The sequence below is a fragment of the Syngnathus floridae genome, chromosome 7, assembly GCF_059516105.1.
Source record: "Syngnathus floridae isolate MCC-2025c chromosome 7, RoL_Sflo_1.0, whole genome shotgun sequence".
NCBI classification, from domain to species: domain Eukaryota; kingdom Metazoa; phylum Chordata; class Actinopteri; order Syngnathiformes; family Syngnathidae; genus Syngnathus; species Syngnathus floridae.
Window position 1 is genome coordinate 6085108 of NC_142419.1, and position 17232 is coordinate 6102339.

The window sequence follows — 17232 nt, forward strand, 5'->3', positions numbered from 1 at the left end:
GTGAGGGGCCTGACAAAGCACGGCTCACAGACGCCCCTTATGATGAGTAAAATAAATGGACTTCGTTTTCCCTCGCCCGGACGTGGGTCACCGGGGCCCCCCTCTAGAGCCAGGCCTGGAGGCGGGGCTCGAAGGCGAGCGTCTGGTGGCAATGCCTTCACCCATGGGGCCCGGCCGGACACAGCCCAAAAAGGAAATGTGGGTCCCCCTTCCCATGGGCTCACCACCTGTGGGAGGGGCCAAAGGGGTCGGGTGCAGTGTGAGCTGGGCGGCGGCCAAAGGCAGGGACCTTGGCGGTCTGATCCCCGGCTGCAGAAGCTGGCTCTTGGGACATGGAATGTCACCTCTCTGGCTGGAAAGGAGCCCGAGCTGGTGTGCGAGGCAGAAAAATTCCGACTAGATATAGTCGGACTAGCCTCCACGCACAGTTTGGGTTCCGGTACAAGCCCTCTCGAGAGGGGCTGGAGTCTCTTCCACTCTGGAGTTGCCCACGGTCAGAGGCGTCGAGCAGGTGTGGGTATACTGGGCGCCTACACATTGGGGTTCACCCCGGTGAACGAGAGGGTAGCCTCCCTCCGCCTTTGGATGTCTATGCACCAAACGGCAGCTCAGAGTACCCACCCTTCTTGGAGTCCCTGGAGGAAGTGCTGGAGAGCGCTCCTTCTGGGGACTCCATCGTTCTACTGGGTGACTTCAATGCTCACGTGGGCAATGACAGTGAGACCTGGAAGGGCGTGATTGGGAGGAACGGCCCCCCCGATCTGAACCCGAGCGGTGCTCTATTATTGGACTTCTGTGCTCGACACGGTTTTTCAATAATGAACACCATGTTCAAACATAAGGGTGTCCATGTGTGCACTTGGCACCGGGACACCCTAGGCCGCAGTTCGATGATCGACTTTGCAGTCGTGTCATCGGATTTGCGGCCGCATGTTTTGGACACTCGGGTGAAGAGAGGGGCGGAGCTGTCAACTGATCACCACCTGGTGGTGGGTTGGCTCTGATGGTGGGGGAAGATGCCGGTCCGACCTGGCAGACACAAACGCTCTGTGAGGGCCTGCTGGGAACGTCTGGCAGAATCTCCTGTCAGGACCCGAACCCGCTGGTGGACACCGGCGGTAAGGGATGCCGTCAAGCTGAAGAAGGAGTCCTATCGGGCCGTTTTGGCCTGCAGGACTCCAGAGGCAGCTGACAGGTACCGGATGGCCAAGTGGAACGCAGCTTCGGCGGTTGCTGAGGCAAAAACCCGGGCGTGGGAGGAGTTTGTTGAGGCCATGGAGAATGACTTCCGGACGGCTTCGAGGAAATTCTGGTCCACCATCCGGCGTCTCAGGAGGTAGAAGCAGTGCAACGTCAACACTGTTTGCAGTGGGGATGGCGTGCTGCTGACCTCGACTTGGGACGTCATGAGTCGGTGGGGAGAATACTTGGAAGATCTCCTCAATTTCACCTACACGACTTCCATTGAGGAAGCAGGGCCTGGAGACTCTGAGGCGGATTCTCCAATCTCTGGGGTCGAAGTCACTGAGGTAGTTAAAAAACTCCTCGGTGGCAAGGCCCCGGGGGTGGATGAGATCCACCCGTAGTTCTTAAAGGCTCTGGATGTTGTGGGGCTGTTATGGCTGACACGCCTCTACAACATTGCGTGGACATCGGGGACAGTGCCTCTGGATTGGCAGACTGGGGTGGTGGTTCCCCTCTTTAAGAAGGGGGACCGGAGGGTGTGTTCCAATTACAGGGGAATCACACTCCTCAGCCTCCCCGGTAAGGTCTATTCAGGGGTGCTGGAGAGGAGGGTCCGTCGGGAGGTCGACCCTCGGATTCAGGAGGAGCAGTGTGGCTTTCGTCCTGGCCGTGGAACAGTGGACCAGCTCTACACCCTCGGCAGGATCCTCGAGGGTGCATAGGAGTTCGCCCAACCAGTCCACATGTGTTTTGTGGACTTGGAGAAGGCGTTCGACCGTGTCCCTCGGGAGGTTCTGTGGAGGGTGCCTCGGGAGTGCGGGGTGCCGAGCCAACTGATAAGGGCAGTTCGGTCCTTGTATCACCAATGCCAGAGTCTGGTCCGCATTTCCGGCAGTAGGTTGGATTCGTTCCCAGTGAGGGTTGGACTCCGCCAAGGCTGCCCTTTGTCACCGATTCTGTTCATAATTTTTATGGACAGAATTTCTAGGCGCAGCCGATGCGTTGAGGGGGTCTGGTTTGGGGACCTCAGCATCGCGTCTCTGCTTTTTGCAGATGACATGGTGCTGTTGGCTTCTTCAGGCCGTGATCTCTAGCTCTCGCTGGAACGGTTCGCAGCCGAGTGTGAAGCGGTCGGGATGAGGGTCAGCACTTCCAAATCCAAGTCCATGGTCCTCGATCGGAAAAGGGTGGAATGCCCTCTCCGGATCGGGGATGAGATCCTGCCCCAAGTGGAGGAGTTCAAGTATCTTGGAGTCTTGTTCACGAGTGAGGGGAGGATGGAGCGCGAGATCGACAGGCGGATCGGTGCAGCGTCGGCAGTAATGCGGACCCTGTACCGGTCCGTTGTGGTGAAGAGAGAGCTGAGCCAAAGGGAAAGCTCTCAATTTACCGGTCGATTTACGCTCCTACCCTCACCTATGGTCACGAGCTATGGGTCGTGACCAAAAGAACGAGATCTCGGATACAAGCGGCCAAAATGAGTTTTCTCCGCAGGATGTTCGGGCTCTCCGTTAGAGATAGGGTGAGAAGCTCGGTCATCCGGGAGAGACTCGGAGTGGAGTTGCTACTCCTCCACGATGAGAGGAGCCAGATGAGGTGGCTCGGGCATCTTACCAGGATGCCTCCTGGACGCCTCCCTGGGGAGGTGTTCCGGGCATGTCCCACCGGTAGGAGACCCCGGGGACGACCCAGGACGCGCTGGAGAGACTATGTCTCTCAGCTGGCCTGGGAACGCCTTGGGATCCCCCGGGATGAGCTGGATGAAGTGGCTGGGGAGAGGGAAGTCTGGGAGTCCCTCCTAAAGCTGCTGCCGCCGCGACCCAACCCCGGATAAGCGGAAGAAGATGGATGGATGGATGGATGGATGGATGGATGGATGGATGGATGGATGGATGGATGGATGGATGGATGGATGGATGGATGGATGGATGGATGGATGGATGGATGGATGGATGGATGGATGGATGGATGTTGTATGTATGAATGTTGACAGTGCACTTTGTGTGCACTTGCACCTTTTTCCCAGTGTAGCTTTGCACTGAAATTGGCAAATAAACCTAAAGAAAGACTACAATCACAGCAAATAAATACATTTGATTGTACAGTTCGTTTTGAATCGAGGCCTTGGTCTCCAGACCCACTTCTTCTTGGCAGCCAAGGTATACAGTTATATCAAATTTAACAATGATGTAGAGTTCAGTTGCAAAGCATTTGGTCTTGAATCTATATTTAATATGTTGTGAAAAAAACAATTATAGAACTACACTAAAATCTAAAATGTATGTCTGACTCTAATTAATCAGTGTCAAAATTAGTAAAGAATGTGTTAAATGATTAAGTTTTTTGGAGCAAAACACATTTACCTCCTGTAAGTGAAAGAAGGGGATCAAGCGGTAACCACCAATCACGACTTATCTGTTTTCAGGTTTTGTTCATGTGACATTCGTAAGCTGAGCCAGAGGCACTGTGATGTCATTCGCAGCAAGTAGCGAAGTGGCCACCTGATGATGGATAAAAACGCATGGATGTTTTTTATACATATTCCACAAACGCAATATTAATCAGAATAATGTGTTTATATATATATATATATGGAGAGAGAGAGAGAGAGAGAGAGAGAGAGAGAGAGAGAGAGAGAGAGAGAGAGAGAGAGAGAGAGAGAGAGAGACAGAGAGAGAGAGAGAGAGAGAGAGAGAGCGCGACAGAGACAGAGACAGAGAGAACATTACTGTCAACAAGAGATGTTTTTATTTGACTTTAATGTTTCTTGATGCAACAGGTCTGGAGGCAACCAGGCTTGGGAGTGGTCAGTGAAAATGAACTCAGCTGTCTCAGCTGACCCCAAGCTTTCTGAAACCTGGGAGCATATTTTGATCGAGGATTTCCTTTACAGTCTTGGAATTTCATTGTACCGACACAGATTCAAGACACTATGTTCTGAATACAAAAAAAAAAATGCAGTCCCAAAACCAAATAAAAAAAAAAAAAACTTCATGTTTCACAATAGTTAAGGTGATATTTTACACAGTACAGTACAGTAACAAAATGTTATTATTCCAAAAGGATCAGGATTTGGAATTTTATCAATGTAGTGTTTTGAACTCAGATGTAGTATTTGGGGAAAACAATAATTTTCATCACTTGGAATTCATTGGGGATTTGAATTAAGAATGCTTACATTCATTTTGATGCAAACCAAAAACACAACACAGAGTCTCGTTTCAGAAACCTTAAATGCTGCATTATTGACATAGATGTGTTTATTTGTCAATTTTTACAAACAAAACCATTTCTGAGACAGTAGCATCTGCCAGGTTCATTACAAATACCAGGTAAAAAATAAATAGCTTAAAAGGAAGCTTTAATTGTAAAATGGTATGGTCCTTCATTGAAGGGATATAGGCCTAATGCTCCCTCTGATTTCTCTCATTACATGCTGTAAATTAACAGGAATGAAGAATAAAATAATACATACAAAAGCTTTTTAAAAAGTGTTTAAATATGATGGGTGACATTGTTAAGGAACGCAAACATGAAAATTGACCATCGCAAGTACTTAACATGAAATGCACTTTAGATTAGGGGTAAATACCCAAATATGAACATGTTGTACTGAAGACAGATGGTAAGCCTGATACCTTCAACTGCAACATAAAGCAGAAAACAAAATGTAGGACATGGTAAATCTCTGTCCTAGGTTATTTATTTATGTAAAATATTTTACACAATGTGTAAACTACTACAAATGGAGTTTGGTATTGTAAGGAATTTGTTTTGACAAAAGCAGTAAAATATTTATTTATTGCCCAATTTTAGAGTCGATAAAAGTCTCTCTCTCACACACACACAAAATCACATTTACGATCCTTAACATAAATCAATTTGCTGTGTGTAGAAATAAGGAGCAGTGAAACAGATCACACACAGAGAAAGCTTAAAATCACAACTCACTAACCTCATCTACCTCAGCAACTGGGGAAAAACATTAAATTGAAGCAGCTAAGGGCACTGAGTTCTGCAGAGGACAGTATGTCAGATGAAAGTACAGTATATTTACACCATGCTGAACAATAGTAGGCTTCATGCCACTTTCCTAGCCCCACAATAAATGAGAGCTAATTTACAAATATATTCTGTAAGATAGACTGAATGTTACTCCAATAAATTAGTTGTCACTTAAAGTGGAGAAAATACAACACAGCACCTTGATCTAGCATCTCTAAATGGCTTCTCATTACATTTCCGAGGTAGTTTTCCATTGGTTACTTTCAACAGTGGTTGAAATCTCCATCAGTGGTTGTCAACAGTCCCAAAATAAGACGGCAAAACCATACTCAGGCAAATGCACTTACTGTGATGTGATGCCGTCAGATCAAAAGGGGAATTGTTCAGTTTGCTTATGTTCTTTCATAAGCACTCAAGGTTAAAACATTCTCCAGAGACAGGCGCGGGTTTTTTATTAAGGTCACACTTGTCTGGTTCAACAGTCTTCCCAGTGTAGTCTATACAGAAGATGCTGCGGCGCCGCTCACCCTGACCGCAAGTTCGTGAGCAGGCCGACCAAGGTCCCATCTGCCAGATGGGACAGGGCTGGTCCCCGCAGGCCCTGATGTCCATTGGCTTCAGGTCTTTATCGCAAAGGCTTGTGAGAAAGCCTGCACTGTCTCTGCACTCCACATTCCTCCTGGACCACCCTGAACCGCAGCTCTTTGAGCACTCAGACCACTCTCCTAGAACCCAGTCTGGTACACTGAAAGGATTAATCACATGCAAAGATGCCGAAGAGCCCTTCTTTTCTTTTGACTTAAGAGCAACATCTCTGGGGATGAAAAAGGAATATTTCACTTTTGGAGGACTGCTATCGCCCACTGTAGCCAGAAGCTGAATAATGATGGCCTCTTTGAGCCGCATGAAACTCTGGATCCTCTCCAACGTGGTGGAGGAACCGCTGTATTTCAACACAGCACCAAGTACAGGAATGTCTTGTTCCATCGTTGATACTGAGAAGTTTCCATTGAGGATGTAACTTCCGCTCTCTCTCATTATAGCCAGATAATTCCCGTCGTGTTTGATTCCTCTGTGGCTCCGCTGTTTGATATCAATATTGGTTGCACCGACAGGGATTGTGACAATGTCGCTGTATCCATAGCTGGAAGTGAATAGTAAGACATGATTGATCGAAGATTTGGTATTTAATGAATAAAATAAATAAAGTTCAGTGACTTACATTGCCTTGTTGTAGGACCCAGTGATCTTCCTGCAGGTAAGGCCATTTCCTCCACACACTCCACACTTATCCACTCTCTTATTGGATCCAATCACTTGATCGCAGCCTGCCTTCACACACTGGCCTTGGACGCACACAGATGTGGTGTCAGGACCACAGGGTGTTCCATCAATTACCTACACAAGTTGCATTATTAGAGTTCATGAGAAGGGTTTTGCATTTTCAACCAAAAGTCTTTTATGCCAATGGAGTTGCAGTATGAAATGGAATGTACTAAATCTAAATACAGTGATGCCGTGGTAAAACCAAGTACTATTTGCAGATAGTATTTCCAGTTGAATATGTTACAATCATAGATCAAAAGAAAAATGCCAATTCAGGATTGATTCTGATTATTTGAAATTGTAAGTAATGCTTATTCTTACTCGGAAATGTTTTTTGAACAAGTTATGTTAGATGCATGTACCTTGGACTCAAACACCTTAAATTCACTGCTTCCCCTGGCCCGGCAGAACAGTTTGCATCTGTCCCGAGGAGACACGCCAGCATACTTTGGTATCCAATGTTTTATGTTGCCGTTGTAATCCAGGTAGTTTGGGCTATTGTACTTCTCACACTGCTCCTCTCGATAACTTTTGCCTGTTAGAAAAAAGCAGAACAAAGCTGTGTCAGTACATTGTGTGGAAATTGCATGTTCTCTCCGTGCCTGCGTGTATTCGGAAGATGAATGAATGATTGAATAAATAATATTTTGCTTTGAATCAGAGGTCTGATGGTTTTGTGATAACACTGACTGATATTTTGAACTGTTTATTATTCCCTCCATCTTGTCTAAGCCCAACAGTTCCAGCTGAAGAAATACAGAACAACGAAAGGAATTATCTTGGTCTCATTTTTTATACCAGAAAAGCCTAGCATTTGAAAAGGGGTGTGTAGATTATTTATATCCACCATGTAGTGAATTTAATGATTATAAGGCTTAAAACCAATGAAAGGCATTGGACTTGTGTCTCACCATTGTTGTCACAAGGCTGTGTGTTGCAGGACTGGTACTGAACCCTCTGTCCCTCACAATAGTTTCCCCCATTCTGAGGCTCGGGGTTCGTACACTCCCTATAAGAGAACTCTACTCCACCTCCACATGTCCTGGAACATTGTTGCCAGGGTCCCCATGTGCTCCAGCCACCATCTACAACCACCTGTGGTCAAGAAAAAAGGGACAAAAACATGCAGTAGTCAGAGAGGTTGGTTGCCACTGGAAGTCTCAACTGTGCAGGCGAAACCACAGTCTGGGCTTCTGGCTCTGAGGCTGCAGTGGGTTGGCATGCCGTGACTGCAGGCTAATTCTGTGTTGAAGTACGGCACGCGTCTCCTGTCTGCCTGTACCCACATTCTTGCTTGATGTGTCACTCACTACTTGTGGAGCCTACCAAACGGTTCCTTGCTGAAGCACAATTTAAAGGCTGTGCGTGCGCACCTTTTCCAGAGGTTTAATGACTTTGGAACAGTTCGAATCCCAGCTGCCACTGTGTCTGGGTACATGAACAGATGTGTGATTATAACGCATGGATAAGCCATCAAGCACTGACTAAATTTAAACAGAGCAAGCTACTACCGTATTTGCCGGTGTATTAATCGACCTTTTTCGATCCAAAATCGACCGAAAAAAATCGACCTCGACTTATACACCGAGTCATAAAATTTAACTTCGTATTCATCGCTTCAAATGTGATGGTAACCAAGGCCGTTTCTCATGCATCTCATTGTGCGTGGGTGTACGTCCGTCAGGCTCATCAAACAGCGAGAAACTGAATCATTATAAAGCGTTCGTCGCATTAACACGCATCCACAGCAACAATTTCAAATATTCTCACCTCAATAACGGACATCGAAAGCCAGGCAGCGACGATGACTGCTAGGGGGAAGTACTGGGTATTGAGCGAATGTGCGAGTCATCGCGCGTCAAGCAACGACAATAACTACCGGTACGTAAACATTCAATCGCCATGTCTAAATGAATGTCGTTGGCACTTAGAAAATATTCGCCAAACTTGGCCAGACTTTCAGGGGAAGAGGCCGAATTTTCACTTGTTCTGGCCGACCGGAGGAACCAGTCGAGGCGGACTCTTTATGGCGCAAGAGCCGTTGGCACTTAGAAAATTTGAGCCGGGCGGCGTGCGCGGCCCGCTGGAAGTCGAATGAGGCTCCGCGATTTCATCCGCGGTGCTTATAAAGTGCCGATTCGCTCGGCTGGAGCTATTTCCGGCCACTGCGCATGCGCACGGCCTCCCGGAGTTTGAACACATTTCGTCAATAAATTTCGCATATTTCTGATTGAATTTTGAAGTTTAATATCATGCAACAATTGAGCTCGACTTATACAAAGGATATATCATAAAATCGTAAATTTCCGTCGAATTTTAGGGGGTCGACTTATACACCGAGTCGACTTATACACCGGCAAATACGTTATTTCTTAAAAACACCCATCAAAAACTCTCTGTATATTAACCATATTTTTTGCAGATAGTAAACAAACAACTCTTGCATTTGTGTTTGTTGTACAGTCTAGGTGTTGCAAGAGCAAAAGGCATCATATCTACAGACAGGTTCAGGATGTACAGCCATCATCACCCTTGTGATAATAAGCGGTTCGTACAATGGATAGAATGGATGTTGTTTTTAACAATTCATGATTTATGTGAGGATCTTTTTATATATATATATGTATATATATATATATATGGCATGCCGTTCAGGAAATTAATATTTGAATATATTGAATGAACCTTGAATATATTGAATGAACTTCGGAATATATTGAATGAACCTTGAATATATTGAATGAACTTCGGAATATATTGAATGAAACTTGAATATATTGAATGAACTTCGGAATATATTGAATGAAACTTGAATATATTGAATGAACTTCGGAATATATTGAATGAACCTTGAATATATTGAATGAACCTTGAATATATTGAATGAACTTCGGAATATATTGAATGAACCTTGAATATATTGAATGAACTTCGGAATATATTGAATGAACCTTGAATATATTGAATGAATTTCGGAATATATTGAATGAACCTTGAATATATTGAATGAACTTCGGAATATATTGAATGAACTTCGGAATATATTGAATGAACTTCGGAATATATTGAATGAACTTCGGAATATATTGAATGAACTTCGGAATATATTGAATGAACTTCGGAATATATTGAATGAATTTCGGAATATATTGAATGAACTTCGGAATATATTGAATGAATTTTGGAATATATTGAATGAATTTCGGAATATATTGAATGAACCTTGAATATATTGAATGAATTTCGGAATATATTGAATGAACTTCGGAATATATTGAATGAACTTCGGAATATATTGAATGAAACTTGACTGACGTCATCATTGCCGCCATCTTGTACATGCATTTCGTTGCTGCCGCAATTATGAACCAGTCAGCTCGCAATATCGTGTCAGCTATTCTTAGCAATGATGAAATTGTCAATGCACTGGCGAGTGCTTGTACCACCCAAAATCCCCCGGAGACACATGCCCAGCAATATAATACTTTGGACGAAGAAGTCCAGGCTGCTTTTAATCGGGGCGGTTTAATGTCAGACAATATTTTCACGGACCATATTCACGGCTCAATGTGCGGTGCCCTTTCTAGTGAACGGGCGTAGATTGTACAGGGGGGCTGTTGTGGGGCACTGCTGTGAGGTCGATGGCAAGCTGAGGTTGCGATGATTAACAGAAGCCTGGTCTGTTGTGCGCCCAGGTCTGCCCCGATTAAAAGCACCCTGGACTTCTTCGTCCAAAGCATGATATTGCTGGGCATGTGTCTCTGGGGGATTTTGGGTGGTACAAGCACTCGCCAGTGCATCGACAATGTCATCATTGCTAAGAATAGCTGACACGATATTGCGAGCTGACTGGTTCATAATTGCGGCAGCAACAAAATGCATGTACAAGATGGCAGCAATGATGACGTCAGTCAAGTTTCATTCAATATATTCCGAAATTCATTCAATATATTCCGAAATTCATTCAATATATTCCGAAATTCATTCAATATATTCAAGGTTCATTCAATATATTCAAGGTTCATTCAATATATTCCAAAGTTCATTCAATATATTCCGAAATTCATTCAATATATTCTGAAGTTCATTCAATATATTCAAGGTTCGTTCAATATATTCAAGGTTCATTCAATATATTCCGAAGTTCATTCAATATATTCAAGGTTCATTCAATATATTCAAATATTAATTTCCTGAACGGCATGCCATATATATATATATATATATATATATATATATATATATATATATATATATATATATATATATATATATATATATATACATATATATATACATACATACATATATACATACACACACACACACACACACACACACACACACACACACACACGCACACGCACACGCACACGCAGACAGACAGACAAATACACAGCGGCTCGGTGGTACACTCGCTGGCATGTCAGCCTCACAGTTAGGAGGGTGTGGGTTCAATTCCACCTCCGGCATGTGCTTCCTGTGACCGTGTGGGTTTTCTCCGGGAACTATATATGTATATATGAAACATACTGTTCAAGTGTTTTAAAAGATGAATGGTAATAAAACTAGCAACATCTCTATTTTTTAAAAGTGAAGACAATTCGCAATTGTAGTATTGACACAAAGTCAATGCACGATTTGTCTTCACGGGCCAAATATAATTACTACACTGCCAAATTTGGCCCGCCGGCCAGAGTTTGAGACCCCTGCTCTATATAATGTCTGATGGTTCTGTTGCATTTTGGAATGAACCTAATATTATCAAATAACATCTTTCCACAAATATATACATTTGTCCGCCTTGTATATGCAGCTATTCTTACCAGTGGCTCCAGCACCTCCTTTGTCGGCATGCACACTCCATGGAGGCATGTCCTGTTGAGACTACAAGGGGTTCCGTCAGCCCAGGGCAGGCTGCCATTCTTTGTGGAGCACTGCGATGTTCCATCCTCTTGGCACCAGAGCTGGTTGCAAATATCACTGTCTGTTGTGTTGGGACAATGGTAGAATTCCTCTCCAAAAATCTGTTGGCACTGATGATCTAGGTTGTATTTGATGCCTGGCAGCTCCTTCGGCAATGGTAAACTGCTTTCTGGAAAATCCAGCAGGCAGTCTCCTGTGGTGACAATACAGAGCAAAAACTGAAGCAGACCAATGACACAGAGGTAGAAGGAGACCTTGTTCTTTGTGACAATGCAGTATTTGTGCATGTCTTTTTGTGTTCTACAACAGAAGAAAAACTTTCAAGTTTGTGTCCTAAATGCTGAACTAATAAAATTAACCAATACACTGTGTTTTTATAGGCGAGTCTGTAATTGTAGTCTGAATCTAACTATTCGTTGCCGTCCAATTTGCTTTTATTGCACTCAATAAGCTTTGTGTCTGGAGTAACATTCTCAGTTGGTAATGAACATGTTTTACCACGACAGCTTTCTTTGGAGTCAACTGATAAAGAACATCACTTCACTGGTTTCTTTTATATCAAACAAATAATATTTGTTTGATATAAAAGATATCAAACAAATAATATTTGTTTGATATAAAAGAAACCAGTGAAGTGATTAAAACAAGGAAAAACAAGATGAACTTAGTACAATTAAATTGATAAAGAACATATTTTGCTGACCGCAGTTGTTTCTTTTGGCTCTCGGGGGCAAACAAGAAGAAGTCCATGCATACATAGTAAGACTCAAAGATCAAAAAGGTTCATCGTTAGTTCTAGCAAGTATACAAGCAAGGAAAGAAACATAACAATGAGTGCACTGTGAACACAAATTCAAGCGGGTTCAGAAGTAGATGTGTGAAGACAGCATGAGGAAATCTAGGGTGAGATAAACACTGCCTGCGGGTTAAAATTTATAGGGGTGGCATGTTAAGGCAGGAAAAACATAGTTAAGAAGGAATATCGGTATATGTTATTCATCTCTGAATCACACTTAATTATAGAGTCTGTATACATGACTGATGTCTACAATGACAAAGTGTCTGCTCATATTAACAAGACTGATTTACATGTTCACTCCTCTTACCATGACCATTGTCAAAGAACTCTGTGATGTAGAGAGCACTACAGGGAGACCAAGGCATGGTTTTGTTGAGGCTAACAAACAATGGGGCCATCAAGTAATGTCCTCCAAGATCCCCAAACAGCCTCTCACAGGTTTTGGAGTCATCGTGGGGCATGCTAAGAACGTGACCTGAAGTAAGCCAGAAAGTCCAAATACATAACATGATAAAATAAAATAATAACTGAATATAATATCGAAAAAACGTTTTACCAATCCAAAAAACTAACCAAGTTCATGTGCAGCAGTGAAAGCAGCTTGCAGACCGTTGTCCTCTATAACAGAGCAGCTTCTCTTGGGATCACACATTGTCCCGACATCGGCAACACCCAAAGTATCACAGCTCTTTTGTCCACAAATGTCCTGCCACACAGAGAAAACACAGATCACTGCAACAGCAATATTATGACAGGAAAAGAATGACGTCCATAGACATTGAAATAATTTGAGACAAAATAAAATGATGGATTTTTGTGCCGTATTCTACTCTCTCTTCCTTCATCTGAAAGTAAACTACAACTACATTAATACAAAAAAGAAGAGAAAATATACATGACTGAATGAAAATCTAAACAAAGCAATACATACATATATTTTATATTTACTACATACATACATACATACTCACATACACACACACACACACATACACACACACACACACACACACACACACACACACACACACACACACACACACACACGCATGCACACAATAGAATTTCAGATACTGACATACCAGAATAAAAAATAACAACAGTGTGTGTTTGCAGTCAAAAATGAGAGCTGCATTAGACACGTTCCCAAATATTCACAATCTACTAGTATAATTGACAACACATCTGGTTTTGGATCTGCAGTTGAGCACTGCTCAGCATATTTATACATCTTGTTCCACAAAAGCATCTGCCACTCATGTATTCAGCTCTTCATCTATGCCAGCAAGTATGGTTCAGCAAACACACAGATTTTTACCATTGGAAAACAAAGGCTGTGAAAGGTCAATAATCATGTACAGCACAAGTCGCATGTTTTTACTGCCTGCAACAATGTGGAAAACACAAAATGTGTCTCGCGCAGTACAGGCTCTTGTGACTTTGGAAAAAATGACAGACACATATGAAATTGAACCTGGCTAAGCATTCAAGCTGGACCATGGGCTTCATAATGTCAGGGTTGATTTGTGGAGGTCCTAAAGTTAGCTCATCCATGAGGAGCCTTGCATCCTTTACATAACATATCTCAGTTTGAACGGAGAGGAGAAACACAAACAACATTTGCATCAATGATGCCTTTTCTGATTGATTTGAACTCATCTAAAAAACCTCTTTGTTGTAATCGTCATGTTATGAGATTTGTGTAAGCACGTGATTCAGCGAGTCATCTGGCTCCGAGCAGTCAAGACAAGTGGAATGCCGCTTACCTCTCTGGTGAAAAGCATGGCAGTGTCGTAGTGCTCTGGATGACGCTGACTTGGTGTGTTGAAGAGCTGCTGCCAGGAGCAAAAGTTCCTGAGAGCCACCCCTCCATTGCTGGAGACCTCTGGACCGACCTCTTCATCCTCTACCACCAGCAACTTCACTACCACTAAGTTCACGGAATTCTTTATGCTGGGGTGCTTGTACAGCTGGGCTGCCATTGACATCAAGGTCAAAATATAGTGCTGTGGAAAGGAAGGAGGAAAAATATTTTTGATAAAAATTGTTTTGCATCAAATGGTTGGTTGGCGTTTTTACTTGGAGGCCTGAGCAGATATTCGAGGAGCTGCTGTTATGAATGTTATTCTTATGAACATTATTGCATGACCCCAAACAGGATATTCTGAGGATCCATCCATCCATCCATTTTCTGAACCGCTTAGTCCCCACGGGGGTCGCGGGCGTGCTGGAGCCTATCCCAGCCGTCATCGGGCAGTAGGCGGGGGACACCCTGAACTGGTTGCCAGCCAATCGCAGGGCACACAGAGACAGACAACCAATCGCACTCACACTCACACCTAGGGACAATTTGGAGTCTTCAATCGGCCTACCAATCATGTTTTTATTCTGAGGATATTCAAGACAAATGGATGCTTTCATTTCTTTATATTAAATCTACTAATTGACAATCAGAATGTGGAATCAATCAAATCTGAAGGAAGTGATAGTTTGGAACGTAATCACAGTCTAAATCGATACAAAGATATTCAAGACTCAACAAATGTACAGTGATTGAAATGAGGTCATGTTAGTTGCTTGCTGTAAACAAATATTTGGGATGTGAAAGAGAAATAAGAACTATTACGGTCTCCATGGCAACAAAAATGAGTTTGCATAGTTTGAGTATGAATGCTGTATTAGAATAGATGTAGTACTGTTGTATTTTCATTCCACCCTTGCTACATTTGTGTGTTGTCTCATTTTTGTTTTCACAAAAAAATGGAGAAATCCTGCTGTGCAATAAACTGCGTTGCCATTTGGAGGGAATGAGGGGAACAGATGTCTTGAAGCCTCCAAGTAATGTGGAATATTTAGTCTCTTCTCCATGTCTTGAGCTAAGTGAATAATTAAGATTGATCGTCTTTCTGGCCATGACACTGGAAAGACTTGTATTCAAATAATCTTATGTTCACTAGCCATGACTTTTATGTGAAGCACGCGTTCCCAATTCCAGGGTTTTTTTTCTTTTCTTTTTTCAGAAACAGTAAAACACAGTCAATACTGTTCTGTGCCATGCATGATCAGTAATTACCTCTGAGGATATATTCATTAGTTGCACAATTTCTTGCGCAATACATTATCCTACCATTCTGCCTAGCACATCATTTAGTTTGTTGCATCTTGTTTGTCATGACAAAACATGCCAAGTTTACATGCCGCTTGTCCACGTGACCTTGCGGTCTGTTATACCCTGTAGAATTTGACATGTGTATCTTGATCATTAACAATTTTGACCACATCGTGACAATACTGTCAGCTAACAACAGTTAAAATGTCACGATTTCAAGCCATCAGCAAATGCGCCATTGACTTAGCTATTGCTTCCCATGGAATGCACTTTACATAGTTAAGTTATGAATCACGGGAAGTATCTTCCATGATGCTGCTGCACCCCTGCCAAATCATGATCAAGTCCTGAGGAATGTGTTTCAGCATTTTTTTGTTTTGCATTTTTGCTGCGTGATCTGTTTCTTTTATACAAAATAGAATTAAAGCAATCTCAGTACCAAAATGATTTTTCTCCAAACTCTCAATCTAAAATATACATTATGCTACTAGCATTGTTGAACGTAATTGCAACTTAATTGGGGAAAATATCAGATAATTTCAACTTCAGAAGAACAATATGGGCTAAATAAACATGACAATAAACTACCAAAGGTGTATACTGCGCAAAAGGGAGAGTGTCTGACCTTTATTTCATCCCCATAAAAGTGGGCCATGCTTGAATCTGCCACTGCCAGGGTCTCTATGAACCGTGGCGCGGAAACGAAGCGTCTCCGTCGAGGTTCCCTCGGTGCGTCACTGCCATCACGCGTAAAACTTTCCAACTTGCGTTTCTCCGGTCCACTCGCTTCGACCGCGTGATCGAATAGAAAAGGGACACCGTGGCTTTTGGGCAATGTCCTCCTCTTGATCAGATGCAGCTGTTCAGCGTGTGACCCAAAGCCTCCTCGAAATTTGGGTTCAATTAGGTACTCTGTCCCCTCTGTTATGAAGGAGCCATAGACGCCGGAGCATAAACTGAGAGCCACAAGCGAGTGTTGATCTTGATCAACGTTCCCTGAATAAAAGCAACTTCTCAGCTGTCCTCCACTCTCATTCGTCTGGTTGATTAAATTGTGGAGCTCCTCACCCAGAGACGGTTGCGCACCTGAGGCGCTGCGTAAAAGCCCGAGGTCTTTGGCTCTCAGGCGCTGTATGGTAAAATAAGGTGAAATGAAACTGGTGTCGGGGACAAGATTTAGGGTCAACTCTTTCCCGAATGCGCTGAGGATGATTCTCGCCTGGTCCTCACTTCTCTTCCAAAAGCGACCGCTGACTCTTCCGTTTATCCGAACAGGTACAACATCCTCGGATTCAAACCAAGTGGAGAGCGCTGGATGGAAGACGCACAAAAGCAGCAAGCAAACAACGGGGCACATCTTCTGCAAGTAAAATTGAGTTTTAGGCGAATTTATCACAATTGCTCCTTAATCTTCGACAATGCGTCTGTCTTTAGGACTCAAACTCTTTCTAGAAAGGTTCTCACGTTCGGTTTTTAGTCCTGTATCGCCAGTCTTGGTCAAAGTGTGCCTGCTTGTAATTGCTAGTATGTGTGAGTGTTTCCGAACCGAGCTCGGTCCTTGTGTCACTCACCAGCGTCACTCGCTGCAGTCTGGACAGAGCGGGTCTATTTATACGTTCTGTTCTTCTCCAGACAGGAGGCGAGGGGGAGATGGGGGTGTATTTTTGATAATCTCGCTTGCTGGAAATCCTCCTCCCACTCGAACTCGAGAAACAGGAGGATAAAATGGACCCGATGAGAATAAGCCAACACTTACCCTTGTGGACAAACTATTATTAACCCAGCATGTTGAATGGATAGGCAGGACGGGGACGCCATGCATAGCGGCGTGTCTGTATGCGTGTGCGTGCGTGTTTGCGTGTGCGTGTTTGTGTGTGTGTGT

The 17232-nt window shown here is 43.6% G+C and overlaps 1 protein-coding gene across 1 annotated transcript; it reads right to left on the reverse strand.

Moving 5' to 3' along the window:
• Nucleotides 1-3910: 3910 nt before the first annotated feature.
• On the reverse strand, nt 3911-16983 carry LOC148394888 (A disintegrin and metalloproteinase with thrombospondin motifs 8-like). Its single transcript, XM_088381532.1, has 10 exons — nt 16922-16983; nt 15976-16710; nt 14008-14247; nt 12815-12947; nt 12549-12716; nt 11343-11635; nt 7428-7611; nt 6879-7051; nt 6413-6588; nt 3911-6334 (listed from the first exon to the last, which is right to left on the reverse strand). The coding sequence occupies exons 2-10, from the start codon at nt 16705-16707 to the stop codon at nt 5593-5595; spliced, it is 2841 nt and encodes a 946-aa protein (XP_088237658.1). The 5' UTR covers nt 16708-16710; nt 16922-16983; the 3' UTR covers nt 3911-5592.
• Nucleotides 16984-17232: the final 249 nt, after the last annotated feature.

Excerpts from the sequence above, each read along its gene's own strand:
- LOC148394888 (XM_088381532.1), bottom strand. The coding sequence starts at position 16,707 with ATGTGCCCCGTTGTTTGCTTGCTGCTTTTGTGCGTCTTCCATCCAGCG. Across the intron at positions 12,948-14,007 it reads CCATGCTTTTCACCAGAGAG|GACATTTGTGGACAAAAGAG; the intron begins GTAAGCGGCATT and ends TCTGTGTGGCAG. Across the intron at positions 11,636-12,548 it reads GTTCTTTGACAATGGTCATG|GAGACTGCCTGCTGGATTTT; the intron begins GTAAGAGGAGTG and ends TTGTCACCACAG.